This window comes from Microcaecilia unicolor, chromosome 2 (genome assembly GCF_901765095.1).
Source record: "Microcaecilia unicolor chromosome 2, aMicUni1.1, whole genome shotgun sequence".
Classification (NCBI taxonomy): Eukaryota; Metazoa; Chordata; class Amphibia; order Gymnophiona; family Siphonopidae; genus Microcaecilia; species Microcaecilia unicolor.
Genome location: NC_044032.1, coordinates 28755584 through 28775334, shown reverse-complemented (window position 1 = coordinate 28775334; position 19751 = coordinate 28755584). Strand labels below are relative to the sequence as shown.

At 45.0% G+C, this 19751-nt stretch overlaps 1 protein-coding gene across 1 annotated transcript in view; it reads right to left on the bottom strand.

The window, feature by feature from the left end:
- LOC115462834 (DDB1- and CUL4-associated factor 12) overlaps positions 1–19751 on the bottom strand; it is a 113825-nt gene that overhangs the window by 22548 nt on the left and 71526 nt on the right. The window contains exons 6-7 of the mRNA XM_030192868.1: positions 17432–17497; positions 15921–16083 (exon numbers count right to left, since the gene is read on the bottom strand). Of these exons, the coding sequence (XP_030048728.1) occupies positions 15921–16083; positions 17432–17497 (229 nt within the window). The remainder of the gene's footprint in view (positions 1–15920; positions 16084–17431; positions 17498–19751) is intronic.

The following is a 19751-nucleotide window of genomic DNA, read 5'->3' as shown; positions in this document are numbered from 1 at the left end:
AACAGCTTAAAAATCTGTCTGGGGTCAAACTCTCCGGCATTGGGGTAAACAAGGGAAAAGGCATGCAGTTTGAAATTGGGCTAGAGAGGACTGTGGGGTTCTGGGAACAAAGCCCACAAAAAAAACTGCCCAGTGCATTTCTATGGGAGATGCAGTTAAATTGAAAATACAGCAGTTAGGGCATTGTTCCCGTCAAACCAACAGATGCAGAGGAGTTGGAAATGAGGCATCATTCTTTTTCTGTCATGCACCCTGTCTGCTGCCATACACCCAACTCTTTCTCGGCTGGCTCTTAATGATTCAGATACGTATTCCTTTTTCTTTGCAGTACATTCTGCTGTGAAACCTGATTGAACTGTACAGCTCTAATGATAATTGCTATACATAGTGACTCCTAGTGACTGCCTCCTTGTGGTAATACTTGCTGCATGATTAAGTTTAACCAGAGTGCCACTGTTGACAGTAACATCTAGTAACAGAGGGGCATTTTCGAAAGGAACATCTAAGCTGGAATTTGGACATCTTTGTAAAACGTCCAAACTCGGAGGTGGGGAAAAGGTCATTTTCAAAAAAAGATGATTACATCTTTGTGCTCAAAAATACCATGGTCATCCTTGAATTTGGTCATCCTTGATTTTCGGCCATTTTCGAACACAAAGACATCCAAATGCAAGACGTCCAAAACAGAGGAATGATGTAATGGTTAGTGCAGCGGGCTTTTATCCTGGCAACATGGGTTCAATTCCCACTGCTGCTCCATGTGACTTTCGGCAAGTCAAATGCACAAGGGGAATTTTTGGATATTAAGTCTGAATTTGGACATTTTTTTGTAAAATGTCCAAAATCAGAACAGGAAAGGTCATTTTCTACAAAAAAAAGTATCTTTTCCTTTTGAAAGTGCTGTTTGGAAAAATGTTTTGTGATTTGGCGGAGGAAGGTAAAATTATGTCTTACCTGATCATTTTCTTTCCTTTAACGCAGCAGATGAATCCAGGAACTAGTGGGTTAACTCCGCCTACCAGCAGGTGGCGATAGAGATAAACAAACTAAAGGCAGTGATGCCAGACTGCCAGCTCCTTCCTCAGTTAGTATGTCATTCGTAAGCATTTGCCAAGGCCCAAAATATAAAACCAATAACAACCAAAAACCATCCTCACTCTGAAAAACAGAGAACCAAATAAGAACTTCGAAATAACTGCAACTTGATCCAGAAATCGGAATCCTTTCCGTGTTCCCATATCTGTCTGAACTCTGCAAAAGAGAACCTGGAAGGAAAAAATAGCCACACTGCGCGGAAAATGAAAAAAACATTGGCTGAACTAGGGAGGGATCCTGGACTCATCTGCTGCATTAAAGGAAAGAAAATTATCAGGTAATTTTACCTTCCTTGTCACTTGCAGTAAATGAATCCAGGAACTAGTGGGATGTACCAAAGCATTCCTTAAGTAGAGTGGGAAGCCGACGCTCCCCGCGCCAACACTCCCGCCCCAAAACTCACATCCTCCCGAGCAGACACGTCTAGCCTGCAATGCTTCGCAAAAGTATGACGGACGCCCAAGTAGCCGCCCGACAAATCTCTTCCAGAGATAAGGCCTCCGACTCCGCCCAAGAAGCCGCCTGTGCCCGAGTAGAATGCGCCTTCAGGGCCACTGGAGACGCCCACCCTTGTAGCAGATACGCTGCTCCAATGGCTTCCTAATCCAGTGAGCAATGGAAGCCTTAGAAGCCGCCTCACCTCTTTTCGATCCCGACAAGAGCACAAAGTTGATCCGCGCGTAGAAACTCGTTAGAGATCTGCAAGTACCGAAACAAGGCTCTCTGCACGTCCAGGAAACGTAGCGAGACAAACTCCCCCGGACAATCCTCTCTTTGAAAACATGGAAGATAAACTATCTGATTGACATGGGAAGCCAAAACCACTTTAGGTAGAAACGAAAGCAGGATTGACACTCCTGCTTCAGAAAACTGCAAAAAAAGGATCTCTGCAAGACAAAGACTGAATTTCAGAAATCCTCCTAGCCGAAGCAATGGCCACCAAAAACACAGTATCCTTCACAGAAACCTTATTCAAAAGCTCAAATGGTGGGGGCCTGGAAGGCTCGCAGTACCACATTCAAATGCCACGCCGGGCATGGCTGCCGCAGAGGAGGCCAAAGCCGAAGAGCCCGCGTAGGAAACGGACCACATCAGAGTGAGCTGCTAAAGAGGAACCGTCCAGTTTGCCCCTAAAACAAGATAGCACGGCCACCTACACTCAAAGGGAATTATATGCCAATCCCTTTTGATGACCATTCTGAAGGAACTCCAGAATAACCGGAATGTCCGCCCGAAAAGGCGATTCAGCACGCAAAGCACACCATGCCGAGAAAAATTTCCACACTCGCGCGTACGCTGCTGAAGTAAACTGCTTCCGTGCCCCCAAAAGAGTGGCAATGACTGGTCCTGAAAATCCCTTCTTCCTCAGCTGCCACCTCTCAATAGCCAGGACGTAAGACCAAAGCAGGAGGGATTTTCCATCTGAGCCAGCCCTTGATGCAGCAGATCGGGAGTCACGGAAGTCGCAATGGTGGCTCAGAGTGCTCGAACGAGATCCGCATACTACGGCCATCGCGGCCAGTCTGGGGCCACTAGAACAACCGGCCCCCGATGCTGCCCTATGCGGCAAAGAACTCTCCCTATCAGAGGCCACGGAGGAAAAACATACAGTAGCTGTTGTTCCGGCCATGGCTGGAGAAGAGCGTCCAATCTTGCGGATCCTGGCTGCCGTTTGTGGCTGAAGAACTGGGGGACTTTGGCATTGCAAGCCATGGCCATGAGATCCATTACCGGTCTTCCCCAACGTTGACAGATCAGCCAAAAAGCCAGTCTGACAGCGTCCATTCCGCTGCATCCAAATGAGTCCAGCTGAGAAAACCAGCTTGAACATTGTCTTGATCCGCAATGTGCGCTGCCGACAGACTCTGAACATGCGCTTCCGCCCATACTAGAAGACAAGACACTTCCACTGCCAAGGGAAGACTGCGAGTGCCCCCCTGCCGACTGATGTAGGCCACCGTTGTGGTGCTGTCCGAGAATACACAAACTGCCTGCCCCTGCAGAAGGTCCTGAAAACTCTGCAGCGCATTCACGACTGCTCGCAATTCCAGACAATTTATCGGCCAAATCACTTCGAGAGGGGTCCACGATCCCTGGGCTACTCAATGAAAACAATGGGCTCCCCAGCCCGCAAGGCTGATATCCGTCACGACTACCACCTAATTGGGAGATGCCAGAGAAACACCCTTCTGCAAATTGGCTGACCGGAGTCACCACGCACGACTGTCCCTGGCCCAGCTCGACCAAGGAAGGCGTCGTTGATAATCCAGCAACATCGGCGACCATCTGCTCAAAAGGAAATTCTGAAGAGGCCGCATGTGAGCCCTTGCCCATGGAATGACCTCCAAGATCGCAATCATGGAACCGAGGAGCTGAACATAGTCCCACACTCGGGGAGCGCAACGACTCAATAAGGCCATACCTGAGAAAGCAATTTGATCCTTCGCCCCTCGGGGAGAAACACCTACCCCGCTTCGTATCGAATTGCACTCCAAGATACTCCAGACTCTGAGTAGGAACCAGATGACTCTTGTTCATATTGACCACCCAACCTAGGGATTGCAACACTGCAATCACTCAGTTTGTGACCACTCGACTCTCCTCTGCTGTCATCGCCCGAATCAGCCAGTCGTCGAAATATGGATGCACTCTAATCCCCCTTCCTTCCACAGGAACGCCGCTGCCATGACCATGACCTTGGAAAAAGTGCGTGGGGCAGTGGCCATTCCGAAAGGAAGGGCCCGAAACTGGAAGTGCTGACCCAGCACTGCAAATCTGAGAAATCTCTGATAGGGCTGCCAAATGGGAATATGCAGGTAAGCTTCCCTCAAATTGAGAGCCATCAAAAACTCGCCTGGTAGAGCAGCAGCAATAACGGCCCTTAATGTCTCCCTGTGGAAGTGATGAACCTGCAAAAACCCGAAAAGCCCCTCCCTTCTTTGGAACCACAAAGAAGATGGAGTACTGACCTGTGCACCTTTCAAGAGGAGGAACAGGCACAATAGCCCATATCCTTAGCAGGTCTCAAACACTGCAGAACCGCTGCCCTCTTGGCCCGTGATACACAGCAGGACTCCAGAAAAAAAGTCTGACAGGAGAGAAGAATTCTACGGTGTAACCTAATCGCACCACATCGAGGAGCCACTGGTCTGAAGTAATTCTGGCCCACTCTGGAAGAAACATAGAAAGCCGACCACCGATCTGCTCTCCTCCCGAGTGGACCTGTGCCCCATCACTGGGAGGCCCAAGAAGGAGCCCTCTGACGAGAAGGGGGTCCAGCCGGACGCTTCTCCTTGCGAAAGGAAGAACACTGCGCAAAACGAGGATTCTGAAAGGCTGCATTGGACCGCCCCGGGAGATACCATCGCGTCTCTCTGAAATGTGAACTCGAGGTTCCTTTCTAGGTCTTCCCCAAAAAGCAATTTCCCTCGGAAAGGCAATTTAATGAGCTGTTGCTTAGAGGCCATATCTGCGGCCCAATGAAGGAGTCACAGAAGACGCCGAGAGGAAACAGTCAAGGCCATGAGTTTGGCCGAAGCACGGACCGAATCATACAAGGCATCTGCCAAGTACACCAGCCCAATATCCATCGGCGACATCTGAGGAGTTCCTGGCATATCAGTCTCCGAAATCAAATCCATGACAGAATGTAGCCAACTGAGACAAGCTCTAGCCGCACAAGAACTACAAACAGAAGTTTGAAGTGTCAAAAGGCCACCTCAAAGGTATGTTTTAAAGAGGCCTCTAGCCGTCTGTCTTGCATATCCTTAAGTGCCACATCACCTTCCACTGGAAGAGTAGTCTTCTTAGTGCCACCCTAGGTAGAGCAAACTACTCTAAACGGTCCACAGAAACCGGATACAGCCTGGCCATAGCCCTGGCTACTTTCAGCCCCCCATCTGGATTCGCCCACTGGGCCGAAATCAACTCTTCAATAGCTTCATGTACCGGAAAGACCTTAGAAGGTCATCTGGTACTAGCCATCTTGGGGTTGACCGCCTGAGAAGCCGCAACCTCAGGTCTTCTATATTCAGGGCTTCCAGCGCCTGAGAGATAAAGGAAAACAACTCCTCCTTATGTAAAATCCTCACGGCAGAAGAGTCCTCCGGTTGGTCAGTAAGGACACCGTCCTCCATCCCTGTCTGCTCTGAGAGCGCCACCACGGAGGAAGCTGCAGGCGACCGTATGCAGGACCCCTTCCTCAGACCCCAAAGAAAGCCTAGGCTTTTTAAGGGAGGAGAAATCCTCTGGGGGAAAAACTAAAATCTCTTGGTTACCCCCTGAGAGAATCAAAGGCCGGCGCTGTCGCAGCTGCGTGGGGGAGGGGGGGGCAAGGCCCTTTTCAATAAAAACGCCTGATGGAGTAGCAAAATAAACTCTGGCGAAAACCCCTCCCCCGCAACAGAGGTCGTAGCCATGGCACCTGCACCACCGCCCACAATGCCTGACGACCCCCCCCCCCCGACTCCCCTACCAGTGGAGAAGAAGCTTTGCCCAAAACCGCTACCAGAGCTGGCTCTGCGACTGATCGGAAAATGTCGCGAGAATCGCCAGGCTCTGGGCGGGAAAGCACACTCTTGGGGGGGGGGGCACCGCTCCGTCGAGTCCCGCCAAATCAGCACACCCCGCGCTGCAAAGGCCCGCCGCCGAATGCCATTTCCTGCATCGGGAACAGTGTTTTACCGCCTCCGCTGCCATCACTCATCCCCGAACAGGAACCCAGCAGGACTTACCCCGCACCGGGAAAGCGCAGGAACTGATAGCTGAGCCGAAGGAAAAAAAAAAACTTTCGACTCTACTTTGAGGCAGGCTCAGACAAGCAGGCAACAGAAAACAGGACTCGGACAGCAGTAACACAAACCTGATCTCAGCAAAAACACACTTCCCTGTCTGTTTCTCTTCCTTTTTTTTTTTTTTTTTTTTTAAGTGAGGAGGCAGAAACAAACAGGGAAGGAAAGGAACAGCAAAAGCCTGTTCAGAGGGAATTTGAGGTGCAGCAGGGACCCAGCAACTGGCCACCGGCCAAGGAGCACCCTCAGAGGCCTTGGGACCAGGAGCTGGAGAAAAAGCCGTCCACCACCTGCTGAGATAGAGACATACTAACTGAGGAAGGAGCTGGCCGTCTGGCATCACTGCCTTTAGTTTGTTTATCTCTATCTCCACCTGCTGGTAGGCGGATTTAACCCACTAGTTCCTGGATTCATTTGCTGCAAGTGACAAGGAAGAGGAGGTGATCCCCGAGTCCCTCCAGTGGTCATCTGGTCACATTTGGGGCACATTTTTTGTGGAGTAGAGCAGTAACCTAGTGGTTAGTGCAGCAGACTTTGATCCTGGAGAAGTGGGTTCAATTCCCACTGCAGCTATTCGTTTATAAAAACAGGTCTAGAGACTTCCGGTGGAGCCGGGCGGCAAAATGGCAGCGTTGCCGTGAGCTCCGTCGCACCACATTATGAAGCTGCGAGTTGACGGACCAGACCCGTTCCAGCGACTCCTTGCAGGCCAGCGGAAGCCAGGGGGACACTTACCGCGCATGGGGCAGCGTCTTGAAATTGATGGCAGCAGCGAGAAACTTAAAACATAAAAGGAAGGCGCGCCCCACAAAGCAAAATGGCGGCCGGAGGCGGGAATCGCACGCTGCATGGCGGCAATGAGCAAAATGGGAGAAGGTAATATTTAGAAGAGGACGTAGCGAGCCGAGGGAGAATTGAGCTCCGGGCATATGAAGGGATAAGAGAAGAGTAAATCAAAAGACAGTGTGACCCGCCAGGGCTGGTAAAGCATTGACGACCGGAGTGGTGGCAAATGATTGCTGGGCGGACATGGCCTTGGGAGGCCGGGGCCCTGATCCGCTGAGTTAAATACGCAGTGGTAGCTGGTAACTTAAAGAGAGTGACTTCCCTGAATATCAATACAGGAGAGAAAGAGACAGATTGCAGGCACCCAGAAGACAGCGGAAAGCTTTGCTGGCATTTACGGACTGTTAGGGCTTTGGCCCCATAGTGCGCAAACGGATTTCAGGGGAGGCCCAAATAATTTACGAAGAGCGCCAGCGGCTTACGTGGGCCCAGACTTTTGGATTCTCGGATTGCTGCTTATAATTACACTCGCAGCCTGGGCAGGAGGTGGCGGAGGGCTTCTCCGACTTTTGCATGGAGCAATATTTGAAACATATGCCCTCTGGAACCACACGCAGGGGAACAAAGTTTGACAAGGAGAAGATATCTCCACCTAAAGCTAGTCAGAAAATGGCGGAGCAGAAACAAACTGGTGTGGGAGAATTTACTGAAAAGCAACTAGCCCAGATTACCGCTGCGGTGAGCGCGGCTCTTAGCCCAAGGTTTGATTTACTAGCGGGTCAGATGAAAAATATGGAATCATCAATGGCAGACACAGAGAAGAGAGTGGATGAAGCTGAGAACCGGATTTCGGCAGTAGAGGATTTAAGATCGCAGCACCTACAAGAAATAGCACGTCTACAGGAACAGCTAAAGTTGCAGCAGGACAAGATAGAGGACATGGAAAACCGATCACGTAGGTGCAATTTAAAACTTGTTGGACTGCCAGAGAAGGTTCCAGAGAGGTCTCTGGGGCCCCTCCTGGAACAGTGGCTGAAAAAAGAGCTGGCTTTATCTGATAGTTACGGAGAACTATGCATAGAGAGAGCACATAGGCTGGGACGCTGGCAACAGGATAAGCAGCGGCCCAGGATTGTCATTATTAAAGTGCACAATTATCTGCACAAAGAGGAGATTCTCCGTGGCTTCAGACGAGATTCCCTTACATATGAGGGGACTCCGATAAAAATTTTTCAAGATTACTCAGCTGGAGTCCAGGAGCAACGGAGGCGATTTCATCCAATATGTGCAACATTAGCCAATAAAAACAAGAGATTTATGTTGATATATCCAGCCACTCTGAAGATACAGCATGGGAACCAATGGCATTCATTTCAGAAGGTTCAAGAAGCCCAGCAGTTCGTGGATGTTAAATTAAAAGAGCCAGATCCGTAAGAGTAACTGTGGTCCAGGGGAACATGTATCATGGCAATAAACCACTTGGAGAAGAGATTTGAGGACTGGTAAATGTGGATATGATGACACTACCTAAGATTTGAGGGCTCATCCGCGGGGCACTTTACCTCATATTGTTCCAGGGGAATTTCTGGCGTGAGGCCTCTTTGGAGTGCTTCGTGGATGTACCTCTTAATGTTATTATTCCGGTTGGAAGTTACAATGTTTGATATATTCTGGGTTGAACTGTTGGATTGAGTTATTACAATATGAGATTTAAGTGTGATCCAGAAACCAGATTCTAACACGCACAACAGAAGGAACATAGTGGGGGGGAGGAATTGATATAAAACAAAGGGGGGAAAGGTTACGTTAGGGGCTTCATGTAGGTGATAGAAGTTCACACAGGTTCAATCATGATGGGAGGGGCAAGGGGAGGGGGGGAAGATACACAGAGACAACGGAAGGGAAGTAACGCAAAGGGACACCAGATAAAGTACACAGAGGAAAAAAGAGAAAGTTTATTAGAGAGGATAACATTAGACAGGAGAGACATAAATTGGAACTTACTTATCACGTACTCCGGGGAGGCCGACACAGATGATGGAGTGATAGTACACTTAATGTGGCAACTGGGGAGGGGCTGGGACCCAGCTGCCAAAGGATATAAAATAAACCTAGAGTGGATATCACAGTACCATCTGTACCACATTGTAAATTAATATCATGGAATGTTGGGGGTATAACATCCCCATGCAAGAGAAAAAAGATTTTAAAACATTTAAAATATTTAAATGCTGATATTGTATGTATGCAGGAAACAAAGCTATCAGATTTAGAACATGATAAGCTCCAACAAAGTTGGGTTGGGCAGGTGCTCTATGCCTCAGCGGAGGGAAGAAAGGGTGGGGTAGCGATATGTTTTCATAAACGTTTGGCCTACTCAGTTAAAAAGGTGTTGCAAGATTCTGCGGGGCGGTATCTTTTGGTCAAATTGTGGTTACAAGGGAGGGAATTATATATATTGAATGTATATGCCCCCACGCCACCAGAGAGGTCATTCTTCCCTAATTTGCTGAGGCAGATGACACCATATCAGGATAAAGATTTGATTGTGGTGGGAGATATGAATTGCTTGTTGGACCCCGGATTAGATTGTACAGGGTTGAGAGGGCTTGCGCGTGTAGGACACAAAGAAGGGAGAGTGCTAAAAGAATTTGGACATTCTCTCTCTGTGATAGATGCTTGGAGGAACTTGCACCCAGAGACTAGGGAGTATTCGCACAGATCGAGGGCCCATGGAACATGGGGAAGGATAGATTATATTTTCGTATCAGAGACACTGTTTCCTCAGGTTATTAATTCCAAAATGGAAGAGATACTGATCTCTGATCATAGCCCCGTATGGATAGAATTAGATGGTGCATACAACTCAGTAACGTCTAGACGTTGGAGATTCCCGAGTTATTTAGCTAATGATAAATCATTTCAAAAATTTTTAAAGGCCCGGTGGGATGAGTACACACATTTCAATGGAGCCCACCAATCTAACCCTCAATTATTCTGGTGCACGGGGAAGGCCGTCCTACGGGGAGACCTGATTGCATATGTTGCGGCTAGGAGGAAAAGGTCCACACGTAGTTTAATTAGTTTGAACAGGCGGCTAGCAGGGGCAAGGCGCCGATATTTGGCGCAGCCAACGGGAACTAATAAAGACAGATACTTAGCTATACAAGCCTCCATCAATTCCATGTTACATGAAAATCAAATGAGAAATCAGACCTTCCAAAAATATAAGTTTAATAGGTTTGGCAATAGGGCCGGGGGACTTTTAGCAAGGATGGTTAAGAGGAGGGGCGGAAACCGGACGATCCCAGTAATTCGAGATAAAAGGGGGGGTATTACCAATAAGCTAGAAGATATACAGAGAACTTTACAAGAGCACTTTATGCATTTATATAAGAAGGATCACTTAAAAGGGAGACCCGAAATAAGAGAGTTCTTAAGGAAAGCTGATATGCCACAATTGGGAGAGGAAGAGATGGCTATGTTAGACTCTCCGATACAGATGAAGGAGTTGCAAAGTGCGATTAAGGGACTAAAATCCCATTCCGCACCTGGGGTAGATGGTTACTCCGGTGAGTTCTATAAAATTTTGGAGCTCTCCCTCCTGGGCCCTCTATACGCATACCATCAGGCGGTTATCTCGGAGGGGAAGTTCCCACTGCATGAGAACACCGCGTGTATATCTTTATTACTAAAACCCGGGAAAACCGCAGAAGAACCAGAGTCATACAGACCTATCTCAATCAATGTAGACATTAAGCTGTTGGCAAAGATCCTGACTGAGCGCCTTAAAATATACCTCCCTAAAATCATTGGACCAGCACAAGTAGGGTTTATACCAGGGAGACAGTCGGTATTGCACGTCCGGAGAACATTGATGTCTATGGCCCAGTGTAGACACCAGCAAATCCCCGGGATGGTGGTTAGTTTAGATGCCACTAAGGCATTCGATAGGGTCAGCTGGGACTTCCTATTTGAGTTACTAGAGTGGATAAAATTGCCCACTAGGATTATACGAGCAATACAGGCCCTTTACAATGATATGAATGCACAGGTAGTGGTTAATGGCGGGATAACGACAAGATTTTCTGTGGAAAGGGGAACTCGTCAGGGTTGTCCCCTTTCACCTCTGCTATTTGACTTGACACTGGAACCACTGCTTAGGACGTTAAATTCGGACACTGGGATAAGCGGAGTGAGACTGGGAGATCAAGAGGTGAAAGTTTTAGCCTACGCGGATGACATTCTTATGTTATTCACTGACCCCCAACGCTCATTAAAAACTGCATTGGAGGTGATTCGTGAATATGGCAATCTGTCGGGGTTTTCCCTGAACTATGATAAATCGGGAGCGATGGCCCTTGACGAGACTATCAAAGCGCAATGGCAAGGGAAGTTTCCCATCACATGGGTAGGCTCTAAACTGAAATACCTAGGGGTAATGATTTCTAATAATTATGCTTCACTATATAAGGATAATGTAGGTCCCCTCATGGATATGACTAAATGTAAACTGACTATGTGGCGAGACCTACCATTAACAATTTGGGGACGAATTGCGCTTTTCAATATGATGATTGCTCCCAAATGGCTCTATGTATTTCAACAGCTACCCCTCTTTTTAAAATCTAGGGATGATAAATTACTCATTAAAATAATACAGGGGTACCTTTGGCAAGGGAGAAAACCCAGATTGACATATGAGCAACTTACAACACCACGGGACGCGGGAGGAATGGGTCTTTTAAACATTAAGTTCCTGACGGTTGCCTGTTCAATGAGACACAAACGACTGGTACCGGAGGACTTTGGATTTCTCTGTGACTTCTGTGGAGGTATCCAGGCTCCCCGGGATACATTTTAGCTCATTACTACATACCGGAGTTGCTTTGCCTCCGGATGCATTCAAAATACATCCACTGTTGCGAGCTCTCAGGGAGACCTGGAGGTGGACATGCAGGAGACGCCATTTCTCGGCCCGGGTAACACCTTGGTTGTCGATTTGTAATAATCCGGCCTTTATACCGGGCCAGGGGGGTGGAATATTCCGTAAATGGGAAAAACAGGGAATAATGTATTTAGCGCATATAGTGACAGACGAAGGGAAGATATACTCTTACCCAGAGCTTCAACAAAAGTATAAGATCTTGGGAAATAACCACTTTGCATACTATCAACTAAAACACTATTTAGCCTCTCTAGATTGGAAAGATTTAACGGAGGATGTAGTAGAAGTCCTTTCAGAGGATTTCACATTAGGAGCTCAGCTTGCTGTTCCTTTGAAGTTCCACCATCAACAGCTTAAAGATTCAACGGCTGAACTAGATTACAAAGGGTTAGCAGAAAAATGGTCAAGTGACTTAGAACATATGATTTCTCCAGAGGTCTGTAAAACGTACTTGAAATCATTGTACAGACAAAGATTGTCAATACCACAACGAGAGAGACTGTACAGATGGCTCCTAAGAACCCATATATCCCCGAGCAGGGCATTTAAGGCTAGATTTGCGGAAAACGGAAATTGTCCAAAATGTAATTTTGAGAAGGCCTCACTGGGGCATATGTTCTGGAGCTGTAAGCACGTTAAAAGATTTTGGTTAAGGGTGGGGCAGGAGATAGATAGGATTTGGAACTGCACTTTTATTAGAGATCCACTAATATTATTCAATAACTTTAGATATACAACAACACCTCCGGTGGGACTCAAAGCGTTCTTGTGCATTGGAATGTATTATGGCATTAACTCGATTTTGCAGTTCTGGAGAGATGCGGAAGAACCTCCCCTGCAGATATGGAGGGGTCAAATGCTTAAGCAAATGCGAATTGACCGGTGCGGTATCCGAGAGATAGATAGTACACCGGGACAGAGGTTCAGAGCACAATGGGAACCAATGTGGGAGACCTTGACACCTAGAGGAAGGAGTTATTTATTAAACTTTTAATGTTGGCATTACATTACATTGCATATTGAACATGTGGTTTGGGGGAGGAAGGGGCTGACCATGAATAAGAGGTTCAAGAAGGCAAGTCATAAGCAGATCTTCCCCTCATATTGCAGTGTGGAGGGGGCACAGGCGGATGTATATACACTGGTTTAAAGACCATAAGGGCCTTAGATCCTGTTGTTTAAGTTCGTTTCTCTTTATTATAATCTGGATGAGCAAGAAAGGTGTCACACCCTGTGTTAATAAAGCAAAGGGGCCGGGATGGATGAAGGGATGGGCAAGCGGGGGGGTTTATAAGTAGCAGTAACTATTGAAGGAGAAGAAGGGAGAGATTCCACCGAGACCATAAGAACACAAGGTCCCGGTGGAAGAGTTATGGGATGGATGGGAGGGAGAATGGGAGAAATAAATAAAAAGTTTGATGATGGATGTTGGATGTTGTAATGGTATTGTTGGATTGGTTGTCCTGGGGCAACACTGTATGTGCCCCTGGCTGTTGATGTGATAACATGTATCATCAATAAAAATGTTGAATCCTTAAAAACAGGTCTAGCTCAAAACATCTTAGTCTCGGACATCTTTGTTTTGTTCCATTATTGCTGAAAGACGTCCATGTCTTAGGAACGCCCAAGTCCCGCCTTGAACACACCCCCTTGAGATTTGGATGTCCCAACGGACTTCAGAGAAATACGTCCAAAAAGAGGTTTTGATAATATTGATTTGGACGTTTGTGTGAGATAAACATCCAAATGCTGACTTATGTCACTTTTTGGATGTCTATCTCTTTTGAAAATGAACCTGATAGTAACACAGTAAATGACAGCAGATAAAGACCTGAACGGTCCATCCAGTCTGCCCAACAAGATAAACTCATTTTACATGGTATGTCATAGCCAAAGTCGTTATGCCCATATCAGCCCTCTCCTGAAGTCACTTCACTGGCTCCCTATCCGTTTCCGTATAAAATTCAAGCTCCTCTTATTGACTTATAAATGCATTCACTCTGCAGCCCCTCACTACCTCTCCACCCTCATCTCTCCCTACACTCCTTCCCAGGAACTCCGTTCACTAGGCAAATCTCTCCTAATTGCACCCTTCTCCATCACTAACTCCAGACTCCGTTCCTTTTGTCTCACCGCATCTTATGCCTGGAATGGGCTTCCTGAGCCGTTACGTCTAGCTCCATCCATGGCCGCCTTCAAATCCGGGCTAAAGGCCTACCTGCTTGATGCTGCTTTCCCTATGTGTCCTCCTGTCTGTCCTACCCTTATTGGTCCTGTCTACCCTAATTTAGATGTAAGCTCTTTTCAGCAGGGACTGTCTTTCCTTCATGTTCAACTGTGAAGCGCTGCGTACGACTGGTAGCGCTATAGAAATGATTTATAGTAGTAGTATAGTTTATATGTATACCCGAGTTTGATTTGTCCATGCCATTCTCAGGGAACAGACCGTAAAAGTCTGCCCAGCACTCTTCCTGTACTAAATGATTAGACATCACAATTGGTTTCAGTTTAATTCTTCTTTCCAAAATTAAAGGAATGCTTGTGTACCTGTCCATTCAAACCAACCTACTCCTCTCCCCTCTTGGTCAGATTCAACACATATCAGCACACACATACATACATATCAGAAATGGAATTCCACGAGTCATGTTCTGCATGCTCTCCCCCCTTGTTAAAAATTGTTTACACACTGACCACCCTTCAATGTTCAGGAACAGTGGCAAATTTAATGATAAACTACAGATTACCTGGCAGCAGGACTGCAATTTCAGTTGACGTTCCTGCAAAACTCTGGGGTAAATACTATCTGTTCCCGGTGGTTGACAAGCTAAATAGCAGCAAATATGCCACATGTGTGCCTGAATCATCTTGTCTGTCCTCAAAAATAAAATCTGTACAACTGGGTTGCTAGTATCAAACCGAGCTCAGCAGAGCTGAAGCTGTGATTATACTGCCTCAAGTACAAGCTTAAATTGTAAATCCTCTACATAGACATAGAGAGAGTAGATAATATGCCTTGAGATATCAATGAAAAGATATGAGCTAAACCTAAAAAAAAAAAAAAAAAAATTTAATAAATTACACATGTGCCACACTGAATGAAGCAACAATGATGATCAAAAAGGAAAAATAAAGTGGCAAATAATACTCTAGCTCAACTATAAAGGAAAAGTAAAATTCCAACTGAAAAGGAGTCAGCACTAAGAAGCCAGAAATTGCTTTCCCCTCTTCCCAAAACAATAAACCAACACTGAAAAGAAAAGGTTTAGAACAGTGGTTCTCAATTCAATCCTCAGGACACAGCCATCTGAGTGTTTTTCAGGATATCCATAATGAATATGCATAAGAAAGATTTGCATGTAATGGAAGCAATACTCGCAACTCATATACATATTCGTAGTGGGTATCCTGAAAACCTGACTCGCTGAATGCGTCCCAAGGACTGGGTTGGAGAATCCCTGGGTTAGAGAGCAATGGCAGTGGCAGACCTATTACTGAGAAGCAGAAGGTCCAATAGTGCATGCTTGAAGCTCAAAACCTAATACACATTCAGTCTACTAAGACAGATATCACCTCGTTTACTGACCCTTATTTCTAAATACTAAAGTGGACTCACAATAGTTTGCTTTAGAAAAGCAGGCCAACTCAATACAAAAGTAGGGTTAATTATAGCTGTTATTTTTGGAGGACAAAATCCTATTAATGCCTTGGTGGTAGACATTCTTTCCAGAACTGTAAACAGTACCAGTACAATCCGTCATGTGGTATCAATTCAGCTGAAGAGTTGAAAACAAGCTAAAGAACTGGATATATAGCTACAACTATATTACAGCCTAAAACTGCAACGATACACCTCATTCTGTGACTGAGTGGTCAGAAAATGGACAGCTAATACTGTAATGCAAATGTCGAGGGAAACCAGAGCTTGGATAAAGAAGGAGTAGTGCAAACGCATTATATGACATCTAACATTCATCAGGGATCAACTCTTAGCTACTTGACAAGTAATGCACAGACCTCACCTGCACCTATACACAGTCTCGTGTCTTGGCTTCCTCCCGCTGCCACCTGCATTCCCATTTGCCTGCCAAGTAACCTATCCACAAGCTAGTCCCTGATCATTTCTGGGGAACTGCAACCACACAACCTACTGTAATTGAACCAGGGTCTCTGCATGAAGTCACTGTCTCGGTAGAAGATTAACCTGGTTGGCTAGCTTAAGATCATTAAGATTTACAAAAAAACCTTTCACAAGAAAAAATAAAATTCAGAGTGAACTAGGAGAAGATACAAACCCTTACCACTGCCTTTTTCTCTGGAAGAGACAGATTTAACATTATGAGGTGGCTGTCTTGGGTCCAAGAAAGAGACGTGGGCCTGAGACCCCACCGCGTACACAGACCATTCCTGACCATAGGCCAGACAGACATTCTCTCTACAGTATGGCAGCTTGGTGGAAAGCAGCTGAAAATGAGAGGAACACACACATTAACTTCAACGCCTAAAATAACCCAAAATATTTCTACATCATACTCTTAAAAGGGTAGCTTTACCTCTTCCTCTTAACAAATGCAGCAGATGTAAGGCTTTTATGTAAGGCTTTTAAAATACTATTGCTAAGCAATCAGGAAGTGCACTATAACAAACCAAATGAAAACTTAGTGTCAGGAAGGCTATTATGCCTCGGTTTTTTGTTTTTTTGAGGGAGTGGGTGGAGTGGGTCCCCGATCAGAGTCACATCACTCTGACCTGAAGCTCTGCACCAAGAATAACCATTTTTCTTTTTTAAGAGTACAGAGCCAATTTCCTTCGTCACTAGAAATCTCTTTGGCTTTACTTATTTATGTGTCTCTCTTCTATAAATTTCAGCAGAAACTGTTATTGAATTTTCCCATCTCAAGTTTCATTCTAAAAGCATCAAGTGCATTTCTAGCAACTATTTAGAGGGTAGTTATCAATTTGAATTACGAGAAAAAACAGCTGAACAATCTGTGTGCACAACTGAATGGCTGGGCATGGCACACAAGACCAACCAGTACTTGGAAGAATAGCGATGGATCTCACCATGTTCCTGGCCGGGAGAGGTGGTGAGGGAGACGGAGGCAGGTGGGGTGCTGAAAACTGGACACCTGGACATTCTTACTCCCTGCTCCTCACTATTAGTACTTCATTAACACCTGTGGGAGCTACCACCTCTTTTTTTCATCACCCAGATTAATGTTTCTTTCCACTTGCCTGGATCTGCTGGCTCACTGCTCTTCCTTCATTGCCATCGTTTTTGCTTCTCTTTAACTTCCATGTACCCATTTCCTTCCTCCTCTCTTCCCATGCAGACTTTCACTTAGGGTAAGGAAGGGAAACACCTTTGTGCAATGCTTGTAAGCATGCACTTTCCACCTTGTATTCTTTACAAGAGCTCCGTATTTACAGTACCTCAAATTACCTTGTATATTAGGTCAAATGGTGCAAGCATGCCATTTGTAATACAGCCAATCCTCTTCAGATTGACAGTTTATGATACCGGCTGACAAGCATAAACCCAAGAGGACATTTCCAAATGGATTACTTTAAAAATCTGAGTAAGTGTGTTAATGCATGTATTACTTTCCATATTAAGGGAAGCGAATCAAAGGTTGGTCTTCCTTTTGATTATATAAATTGTTGAGTTATAACACTACCAGGGTAAAAAAAAAAGCCTTTTAGGTCACAGAAGATATTTGAGGTCATCACTGCAATTCAAGAATAGTAATAAGCTTATTAACCTTACTAAAATATCCGTAAGATGACTGTAGGAATAGACAACCTAAGGTACCTTTGTCAAAGTGTGCTCTGCTCTCCAAAGGTGAAAGTAGCCATCCAGTGACACAGCGCCCAGCTCCTAGAACAAGCCACAAAATCATAAGTGCTTCAACAATAGTTCCACTCGTTTGCATCTCCTAGTTTTCTGTGGCAGTTTGGGGTAAATCCTGTAGTAAGAATTAGAAATCTGTGGCACAGTTTCTGAAATTATGGCAACTGTGTAATTTAATTTAACACATTTGCAGAAAATAAATCAACTTCTAGCCTACCATTGCTAATCTTTGAAAGCTCAGTCTTCTTACTGTTAAGTGCCAGCATACTCCCAATTAACTATCATCTGAAGATGTGCACCAAATTAATTCACTGCCCATCCAGGCACCACTGTCTGAATGCCATTTGGAGATAAATATGCGGATAACCCTAATGACAACTTACCCAGAAAGTTTTTTTTTTTAAAAACAGTATATGCTAAAGAAATATATTACATTACACCTTTAATATACTGCAAATTAAGGGAATAGAGGTTTACAACAACTACAAATTGGAAGAGCAAGTAAGAAGTAGCTACAATGGACTAGGTTACAAGCCTGAGTATTATAGATAAAAGAACAAGAAAAACACAGAAGGGGGATGGTGGGAGTGCAAGTCAGAAAGGACAGTGATGCCACCCAGGATGTGACTGATGGCCAAAATGCAGTAGAGACCAGTTCAGAGTGGGAACAACTGGGTAAATTAAGTCATCAGCATCATTAGGGTTTCGGTGCCATTCAGGCTATCTTCAAAGGAAATGTCTGAGCAAAGTAAAAAGGAAACACCTTTTTAAATTTATTAAAATAAGTCTTTTACTTTTTTTTTTCTTCCCTGAGTTGGGGTGGGAAATAAGGGTGGGTATAGAAGATCGGCTAGTTAAGTAGATTGAAAAGATAACGAAAATGAATAACCTTATATTGATGTTGGGTTGCCTTTTTGTGTTATGCAACTGGAATTTGTATATGTCACACGACAACGCTGCTGTTTCATTTTTGACATCAATAAGAACGGTCTGACTGGAGAACGGGAGGCTATGAGAAACAAGGCCTTCGGTTTGGACTCTGAATTATACAATTGAAGGACTTCCAGATAATACATGACAGATGTGGTTGAACTTAATATATCCTTTTAGTTATCAGACCATATGATCGTCTGAAAAAAAACTGCGTATGTTGCATGTGCTGTTACTGTATAAATAAACCCAGATGCTCAGAAGTTTGAGAGGAGGGTGGATTATGGGAATAGACAGGTCGGGAAGGAAAGTGTTAAAATGTTGATGATATGATTCCTATTCTCCACTTATGTGGAAGGTTTGGTTCTGTAATATGTTATATCTAGAGCATGTTGACACTTTATTTTGAAATAGCATCAATAAAAATGTTGAAACATAAAATAAGTCTTTTCCGAGCAAATATCTAGAGGCAAACTACTTCAAAAGGGAAAGTACAATTGCATTAAAACATTAGTGTCTTGAGCAGTCAAGTGGATATGCATGTGAGAAAGGAAAATAAAGAATATGATGTAAGGAATGCAATAATCTTGTAGGAATGTATGGTATAAGTAAACCATAAAGGGCAAGACAGAGTAGCTTAAACAAAATTTGAAAAGAAACTGGGAGTCCGTGTTTCTTGATCAAGGAAAAAAAAAACATCAAATTTCTTTGTTTCAGAGTAACTTCACTGAAGAGTTCTGTATGAGTTGAAGTCTCCTCCACTGAGACAGCTTCATCTTCTAATAAGGAGTTACAATAGTTCAAATGGGAAATGAATAAGGAGACGCAGAACTTTCAAGCCTAAGAGAGAACTAACTGTATTAATTTGTCTGTGTGAAAAAGTATTTTTTGACTAAATTAGAAATATGTGAATCAAATGTTAAACATAAGAGTAGCCATACTGGGTCAGACCAATGGTCCATCTAGCCCAGTATCCTGTTTCTAAGAGTGGCCAATGGCAGAAACTCAAATTGTGGCAACCACAATCCCAGGGCAAGCAGTGGCTTCCCCCATGTCTGTCTCAATAGCAGACTATAGGCTTTTCCACTAGGAACTTCCCAAACCTTTTTTTAAACCCTGATATGCTGATCGCTGTTACCACATCCTCCAGCAGCGAGTTCCAGAGCTTAACTATTCGTTGAGTGTAAAAATATTTCCTCCTATTTGTTTTAAAAGTATTTCCATGTAACTTCCTTGAGTGTCTCCTAGTCTTTGTACAGTGGGGGAAATAAGTATTTGATCCCTTGCTGATTTTGTAAGTTTGCCCACTGACAAAGACATGAGCAGCCCATAATTGAAGGGTAGGTTATTG